The sequence below is a fragment of the Choloepus didactylus genome, chromosome 5 (genome assembly GCF_015220235.1).
Source record: "Choloepus didactylus isolate mChoDid1 chromosome 5, mChoDid1.pri, whole genome shotgun sequence".
NCBI classification, from domain to species: domain Eukaryota; kingdom Metazoa; phylum Chordata; class Mammalia; order Pilosa; family Megalonychidae; genus Choloepus; species Choloepus didactylus.
Genome location: NC_051311.1, coordinates 24,180,277 through 24,189,208, shown reverse-complemented (window position 1 = coordinate 24,189,208; position 8,932 = coordinate 24,180,277). Strand labels below are relative to the sequence as shown.

The window sequence follows — 8,932 nt, the reverse complement described above, 5'->3', positions numbered from 1 at the left end:
GAAAAGTTTTCTGAAGAGTACCATCTGCTGGGCAGGCCAGGAAATGGCAGCTTTGGGAACTTGTCAAAAAGTCTTTTGACATCTTATCTGACCTTCTCCCCAGGCTTCTTTGGAGCTGGTCTGTACCCCTCTTTGTAGGCCCATGGCTCTGTTATGGCTATGAAATAGTGACTTAGGAAAGTATTCTCCTGAGTGACCCTCCTACAAGAATTTGCCCTCTGGGCAAAAGCAGCTAAAAACAAGAATAGGAGTGTGAAAAAAATACATATAGTGGCAAAATAAAAACAAACAGACTAACTCAAGTTTCCTGGAGAGGGAACAAAGGAAAGGACACTTTCTCTTGTGGGGTGAAGCAGTTGCAAAAATATGCAATCCTAAAAATTCTACTGCATATCTAGGTCAAGAGTCAGATAAAGAAGAGCTGAAAAAATCTGACCAAACATGGGCAAATCTAAAGGTCTGTAATAAGTTCAACAAAGTGTCAAAGAAGAGCCTTAACACAAAGCAAATCAACAATAAAAAACCATAGGCAAGAAAGAGAAACTTACTTTCAGAGTAAACTCCTTGAGATAACCAGATTTCTAGACATTGGCAAAAAATTACAAGCCAAACTAAGTAATAGGAGGATATGGCCCAGTCAAAGGAACAAATTAAAACTTCAGAAGAGACATTGAATTTGGAACACTAATCAAAAATATTCAAACAAATCTCCTAAATCAATTCAAAGAGTTGAAGGAAAGTGTAGCTCAAGAGAAAAAGCATATTAAGCCATACTAAACTCACTGGGTGAGGAAAAAGAAGTTGTTGAAAGTCTAAAAAACAAGAAATGATGAAAATGAAAGGCATAATAGAAGAGATTAAAATATACTAGAGGCATACAACAGAAGATTTGAAGAAGCAGAAGAATCAGTGAACTAGAAGACAGGATAATCAAAATCTTACAGACAAAAGAACAAATAGAGAAAAGAATGGAAAAAAAAAATGAGTAAGGTTTCAGATTTGGAATGACAGCACAAGGCACACAAATATATACATCACGGGTTTCCCAGAAGGAGAAGAAAGGGTAAGGGGGCCGAAAGAATGTTTGAGGAAACAATGGGTGAAAATTTCCAAACTCTTACGAAAGACATAAATATAAATGTGGCACTGCTGCCAACGCCCCGGCGGAGGAGCTGAGGTCAACATCGAATTTGAAATATTTAAAGTGAATACAAAACTGTTTCAGCAATGCAGACAGTTAAGTGCATTGTTGTGGGTGATGGTGCCGTTGGTAAAACATGTCTCCTGATATCCTACACAACAAACAAATTTCCATCTGAATATGTACCGACTGTTTTTGACAACTATGCAGTCACAGTTATGATTGGTGGAGAGCCATATACTCTCGGACTTTTCGATACCGCAGGGCAAGAGGATTATGACAGATTACGACCGCTGAGTTATCCACAAACAGATGTATTTCTAGTCTGTTTTTCAGTGGTATCTCCATTCTCATTTGAAAATGTGAAAGAAAAGTGGGTACCTGAGATGACTCACCACTGTCCAAAGACTCCTTTCTTGCTTGTTGGGACCCAAATTTATCTCAGAGATGACCCCTCTACTATTGAGAAACTTGCCAAGAACAAACAGAAGCCTATCACTCCGGAGACTGCTGAAAAGCTGGCCCGTGACCTGAAGGCTGTCAAATATGTGGAGTGTTCTGCTCTCACACAGAAAGGCCTAAAGAATGTATTTGATGAAGCAATATTGGCTGCCCTGGAGCCTCCAGAACCGAAGAAGAGCCGCAGGTGTGTGCTGCTATGAACATCTCTCCAGAGTCCTTTCTGCACAACTGGTGTCAGCATCATACTGAAAGCAATGTTTAAATCAAACTAAAGATTAAAAATTAAAATTCGTTTTTGCAATAATGACAAATGCCCTGCACCTACCCACATGCACTCGTGTGAGACAAGGCCCATAGGTATGGCCCTCCTGCCCCCTCCCAATACTAGTTAATTTTGAATAATTGTGTATTGTCAGAAAAGTGATCAGTACTAGTTTTTGTTTTGTTGTTTCAAAAAAATTTTTCTTTTTTGGTTAAAAGCAAGGCATGCTTGTGATGACTCTGTAACAGACTAATTTGTATTGTGGAAGCTGCTCCCTGGTTCCACTCTGGAGAGTAATCTGGGACATCCTAGTGTTTTGTTTTGTTTTGTTTTCCTTCTTTCCCTTTTTTTTGGGGGGAGGGGGGAGTTTGCGGGGTTTTGTTTTTAGTTAGTGTTTTTTAATTCATTAACCAGTGGTGGATAGCCCTGGAGGGGAGGAGGATGGATTGATTCCACGTTCCACTTCCTAGATCTAGTTTAGAAAACATGTTCCCCACCTGGTGCTCTTAGAAAGGAGTATAATAAATGCCTCATTTAATAACATACCCCTTTTTGAAAGTTGCCTTTTCTCTCCACCCTTGAGTAGGTTCAGTATTTGATAAAACTCATGAAAGTGGGTGGAACCTGTCTTGCCCCTCCTCTTTTCTGGGATGCACTATATATGTGACTGTGACTTTCAAGGAAATTTGTTTGCCATTTGCTGATTTTTTTTTTTTGAAGTTAATTTCTAACAACTTTTACTGATAAATGAAGCAAAGTATTGCACCTTTTGAAATACACCAAATGGATTGAGTTCATAATTTAAAAAAAAATTTTCCCTGTCAGTCATTGTCTTATATGCTTAGCATAGATGTGCAGCTTAATAGTATATGATAAGGTGTTCCAAGAACACAACTGAAAACTTGGTCTATGGAGGAAATATGGTGAGTGGTGCTACAAGACAGATGGCCATGGAATGATTCACATCCTCGTGCAAGTGTTGGGGATGGAGGCCGGCTTCATTAAGAAGCTGGGGTGGGAGTGGGGGTGGGGAGAACATTTAACAGCATGGGGACCAGTCAGGGGGATCCCCTTATTTCTGTTTTGCATCTGAGGAACCCTAGAGCAGCCAGTTGAGGCACTCTAGTGTAAAAAAATCATAGAGAGAGTCTTAAGAAGACTCTTCATAAATGTTAATAGGGATAATATCAGCTTATTTTGGTTGCAGTTTTTCTTTTCTTTTTTTTTTTTTTTTAATGTTTAGGTAATCTTTTCCACCTTTCCTAAATCTTAATTCTTGTAGATTCATTAGTCTTGAACCAATGCTTTCTCATGTCTCAATTCTTTGTATATGCATTCTTTCCAGATGTATTAAACAAACAAACAAAAACCCTTCAAAAAAAAAAAATATAAATGTCCAAGAAGCACAGTGTATTCCAAACAGAATAAATCCTAATAGACCTACTCTGAGACACATACTAATCAGAATGTGAAATTTTAAAAGTAAAGAAAGAATCCTGAAAGCAGAAAGAGAAAAGCAATTTGTCACATAGAAGAGATCCTCAATAAGGCTAAGTTCCAATTTCTTATCAGAAATGATGCAGGCAAGAGGACAATGGTATGACATATTTAAGGTATTGAAAAAGAAAAACAGCCAGTCAAGAATTCTTTATCCAGCAAAACTGTCCTTCAAAAATGTGGGAGAGTTTACAATATTCACAGATAAAACAGAAACTGAGAAAGTTAGTGTCCCAGTTTGCTAATGCTGCCAGAATGCAAAACACCAGAAATGGATTGGCTTTTCTAAAAGGGGGTTTATTTCGCTATACAGTTACAATCTTAAGGCCATAAAGTTTCCAAGGTAATGCATCAACAATTGGGTACCTTCACCGGAGGATGGCCAATGGCATATGGAAAACCACTGTTAGCTGGGAAGACATGTGGCTGGCCTCTGCTCTGGAGTTCTGGCTTCAAAATGGCTTTCTCCCAGGACGTTCCTCTCTAGGCTTCAGCTCCTCAAAAATGTCACTCTTAGTTGCTCTTGGGGCATTTGTCCTCTCTTAACTTCTCTGGAGCAAAAGTCTGCTTTCAAAGGCTGTCTCCAAAATGTGTCTATAAACTGAAGCTCCTCTCTCTGCTCCTGTGCATTCTTCAAAGTGTCCCTCTTGGCTGTAGCAAGTTCACTCCTTCTGTCTGAGCTTATATAGTGCTCTAGTAAACTAATCAAGGCCCATGCTGAATGGGCAGAGCCACACCTCCATGGAAAGTATCCAATCAGAGTCATCACCCGCAGTTGGGTGGGTTGCAACTCCATGGAAACACTCAAAGAATTACAATCTAATCAACACTGATACATCTGCCCACACAAGATTACATCAAAGATAATGACATTCTGGGGAGCATAATACCTTCAAACCTGCACAGTTAGTTAATAAATAGATCTGCCCTACAAGGAATACTAAAGGGAGTTCTACAGGCTGAAAAGAAAAGACAGGAGAGAGAGGTTTGGAGCAGAGTATAGAAATGAAGATTATCAGTAAGAATAACTAAAAGGGTAAAAAGAGGGACAAAAATATGATGCAACACATAAAAACCAAAGGATAAAATGGTTGAAGTATATACTGCCTTTAAAGTAATAACATTGAATGTTTATGGATTAACTTCCTAATCAAAAGACACAGATTGGCAGAATGGATGAAAAAAATTATGATCCATCTATATGCAGTTTATGAGGGACTTACCTTAGAACCAAAGACAAAATTAGGTTGAATGTGAAAGTTCAGAAAGAGATATTCCACACAAGCAATGTCTTATTTTTCTGAGGGTTTGAACTTTTGTTTTAGCTTACACTTTTCTTCCTGACTCCTAATCTGGAAATTGGGACTGAGCTGAAGATTTTATCTTAGGCAGGCATAAACCAATTTAGTGTTCATCTTGATCTGAAGCATTGGAACTTGGGTGAAGATGAATACCCAAGTGTGCAGGACAGGAAAAATAAACCAGACTGGATTGGGAAGTTGAAAGTAAAGAAAAACTTTAAAAATGAGAAAAACTGGCATGCATTGCTCCCCCCCTTGCCCTCTACCCTCCACACCACACCCTAATAAGAATGTCATTTATGCTCATGCTGACAAGAAACCTTTAATGGAGTGAGATTTATATATCAGACACTCTTCTAGGATCACAGAGTAGGTAAATTAATATATATATATATACATATACATATATATACATATATATATACACACATATATGTGTGTGTGTGTGTGTATGTATGTATGTATGTATATATATATATATATATATATATATATATATATATATATATATAACAAGACAAATTTTTCAAGCAGAGGCTAAGAATCAGAGCAAAGACCCTAAAGTGGGAACAAACCTGCTGTAGTTAAGGATCATCAAGGAGGCCAGGAGTTTTCCAGGAAAGTGAGAAGAAGGAAAGTGGGAAGAAAGAAGTGAGAGAGGTAACAAAATCTTTGTTTGTGGGGCAGCTCATACTAGATTGTTGTGAAGACTTTGGTTTTCCCGAGTTAAATGAAAACTCTCCCTGCAGACTTTTGATCAAAGGAGTAACATAGTATAATTTAATGTTAAAAGATCATTCTGCTATGTTTGAAATAGGTGAGGGGCAGTAGAAGTAGGGAGACAATTTTAAGGTGATGATTGTATAAATTCATGAGAGTTAAAATTTTGGTTTGGGAAAAAGTAGTAAAATTGATGTTGCTTAGAAGTGTTGGATTCATACCATTTGAATATAGAGTCACTGTGATTTCATGACATACTGGGAATGTTATTAGCATTCATATTAAAAAGCCATAGTATTTACTGAAAAATCAGAGAACTGGCTACACAGAAAAAAAAAATACAAATTCAGTAGAGAACAGTGTTGATAGTCTTTGGAGAGCAGTAGTTGTAACAAAATGTTATTCCCAAATTACTCATTCCTCAGATTTAAAAGAACAAGTTATTCAGTATTTGAATGTTTTCACAGGGATATTGGCAGTAACAGCTTTTTTCTGTTCACACATACTCACATAACACAAAATTTAACAGATTGCACAGAGCTCTAAGTTCAGTTGGCATTAATGTTATTGCATTGGCTGTTTAAGTTAAGTATTTTTTTTGCAAAATAATGCTCTTGGCATACCAGGTAAGTGTAGTCTCTCAGCTTCACTATTTAGAGTTGTTATATTTTCCACTAAAAAAGCAAAATTCATGAATATTTGTTTCTGAAGGCACTGAAGATATATGCAGTGAAAATGATTGCTATTATGATCTCATTTTATATTATTTTTCAGGGTTTTTGTTAATATGACTCTAAATATTAATGCAATAAACAATGAAGAATAATATAATTACATGCTCTTTCTTTAACAACTTCTTTTTTATCCTGGAGTTAAACATTGTTTTTTGGGTGAACTGGACATAGGAGTTGTTTTAGCTACTTTTTTTTTTTTTTAAATGTGTTTATCACTAAGGCATCCCCAGACTCTGTACAAAAAGTATGTAAGACATTTTGCTATATGTTCAAATACTTGAGATAATATATGTCTCAATTTTTTTTCTTGAAAACATCTCTCCCAGAGGAATCTGCCAAATTTCATATCCTAGCTCCTATGAAGACTTCTATCAAAGTTATCATTCTGGGATCTTCTTTCACAACCTGGGGATGTCCTTTACTCTTCTCCCACGTTATCTACTGTAGCCTGGATGTCATATATTTCTGTACCTTTATTTACTCCCTTGTTTGGTGAAATGTACTGAGAAATGATATATGAAAATTAATTCTTTTTTTGTTTTTGAAAATCTTAAAATATCTTTATAGTATTTTCACATTTTGCAGTAGTTTGGCTGGATATAGAATTTTTGTTGAAGAGAATTTTCCTGCAGCATCTTGAAGGTATGAGAGTTTCTATCTTCCAGTGTTCCTGTAAAGAAGTCTGATTCCACTTGGATCCATGCTCTTTGGATGTGCAGATAATATTACTGTGTGACTCATGACCCCCAAATGAGGAAAACAATATCACCCAAAATTTAGTAAGGCATCAATATTTTATTATGCTCAGAAAAAATAATATGGTCTGGAATTTGGGAAGGCTACAGTAGAGATAGCTGTTTTCTGCTTAACAGTGTCTGGGGCTTCATTGGGAAGAATGGCTGAGTTGCTGCCATGAGTAGAGGTTTCAGTCACCTGGGGGTGTCATTTTGCCTATGCCTGGTTCCTGCTCAGGGACTGTTGTAAGAGCATCCACACGTGGCCTCTCTATGTGACCTGAATTCCTTATGGTGTGGCAACCCCACAGTAGTTACACTTCTTATATAGTGCTTTAGGCACCCAAACAAAAGTGGTATAGCATGAAAAGAAGAACTGGCAACACTTCATGACCTGTTCTTATAAGTTCTGTAGCATCATTCCACTGCCTTCTATTGCTTACAAGTGAGTCTCTAAGAGCAACCCACATTCAAGGGAAGAGTCCTATAGCCCACCTGTTGATGGAAGGATTGGCAAAGAAATGTGCAGACATGCTTTCAGATTGCCACCTCTGTTCCATGGCCACATATTGTTTACTTACTTCCCACATGCAAAATGTCCTCCCTCTCTCCTAAGACTCAACAAAATCTCATCAACATTACAGTATCAATAACAGCCTCAAGTCTAGAACCTCATTATCCAAGTTAGATCCAGGTGCAGATGGGGACCACTGAATTTGATTCTTCTTGATATGAAGACCTGAGAACTAAAAAGAATTATTTTCCCTGCACTTACCCAACATGATGATAGAGCAGTGTTTTAGTTCGCTAAAGCTGCTAGAAAACAATATACCAGAAATGGGTTGACTTTTTCAATGGGATTTTATTAGGTTACAAATTTACAGTTCTAAAGTCTTGAATATGTCCAATTAAGGCGTCAAGAGGAAGATCCCTTCTGTGAGGAAAGGCTGCTGGCATCCGGGATTCCTCTGTCACATGGGAAGGCACATGGCAACATCTGCTGGTCCTTCTCTGCTGGTTCTGTTCTCTCTAAGCTCTCTCTAAAATGTTTCTGAGTGTTTTCTTCTGAGTGTTTGTGGGTCCTCTCTTAGCTTCTCTGGGGAAAATTCTGTATTTCATCACTTAGCTTCTCTGAGCTTTCTGAGTTTCATCTGTCTTTTATCCTCCCATAAAGGACTCCAGCAAGGGGATTAAAACTCACTTGGAATGGGCTGAGTCATGTCTCCATGGAAACAATCTAATCAAAAGGTTCAACCCACAATAGGTCAGTACCCACAAGAATAGATTAAAAGAACATGGCCTTTCCTGGGGTATATAACAGCTCCAAACTACCACCGACAGATATATTCCAACTGATGTAGACACTTCCTTTCAAAATAGAGGAACATGGGAGGCACAGAGCAGTCACTAATCCATACACAATAATGCTGAAATCCACCTGGCCCATGTTGGCAATCCTTTCATTAGGGATCATTCCTATTCCCTCACAGTTTCTTTCTGTACTGCTTGCTTCTACCTTCTAGGCTCTTGATTCTACCCCCTCAATTCACCCTTGCTTTTATATAAGAAGGTTCTGTGTTTCCAAATGAATTGCCTTCGCTGCCTGCTCCCTGCCTTACAAGGTTGCAAGTCCAAAGTCCTCAAGTCATTTTTTTTTTTTTTTTTAACCATCTCAATCTCCTTTAGTTGAAGTTGATTCAGTTCCTGTAAAACACTTGCGGACTTCCTATGTATCAATTTATAATCCACTCCATTAGACAAAAGCCACACTCACCAATCTCTTCAGGGTTAGACTTACACCACCTTTGGTACCCTGAGAAGTTTATGTGGGGAACAACACCCTAATGTTTCTTAGAATTCCAAATATTTAACAAAGATCTGTCTATCTGAAATGGACTACAGGCGCCTCCTTAAATTTCTCTAAGGTTTTAGAATGGATCTTATAATATTTCTTGTGGCCTCATCGTTTAGAATGTAGACTTTCATTCAATCCCATCACAGGTGTACCTAGTGGCCATAACTCCTTTTGTTAAAACTCATCGGAGAGTAAGCTTCTTGCCAAGGTGGGAGTCGGCTTTTAC

At 37.9% G+C, this 8,932-nt stretch overlaps 1 protein-coding gene across 1 annotated transcript; it reads left to right on the top strand.

The window, feature by feature from the left end:
* Positions 1 to 1,153: 1,153 nt before the first annotated feature.
* On the top strand, positions 1,154 to 2,235 carry LOC119534824 (cell division control protein 42 homolog). The gene has a single exon (XM_037837382.1). The coding sequence runs from the start codon at positions 1,228 to 1,230 to the stop codon at positions 1,801 to 1,803; it is 576 nt and encodes a 191-aa protein (XP_037693310.1). The 5' UTR covers positions 1,154 to 1,227; the 3' UTR covers positions 1,804 to 2,235.
* Positions 2,236 to 8,932: the final 6,697 nt, after the last annotated feature.

What these genes read in the sequence shown, in the direction of transcription:
- LOC119534824 (XM_037837382.1), top strand. Translation starts at nt 1,228, where the DNA reads ATGCAGACAGTTAAGTGCATTGTTGTGGGTGATGGTGCCGTTGGTAAA.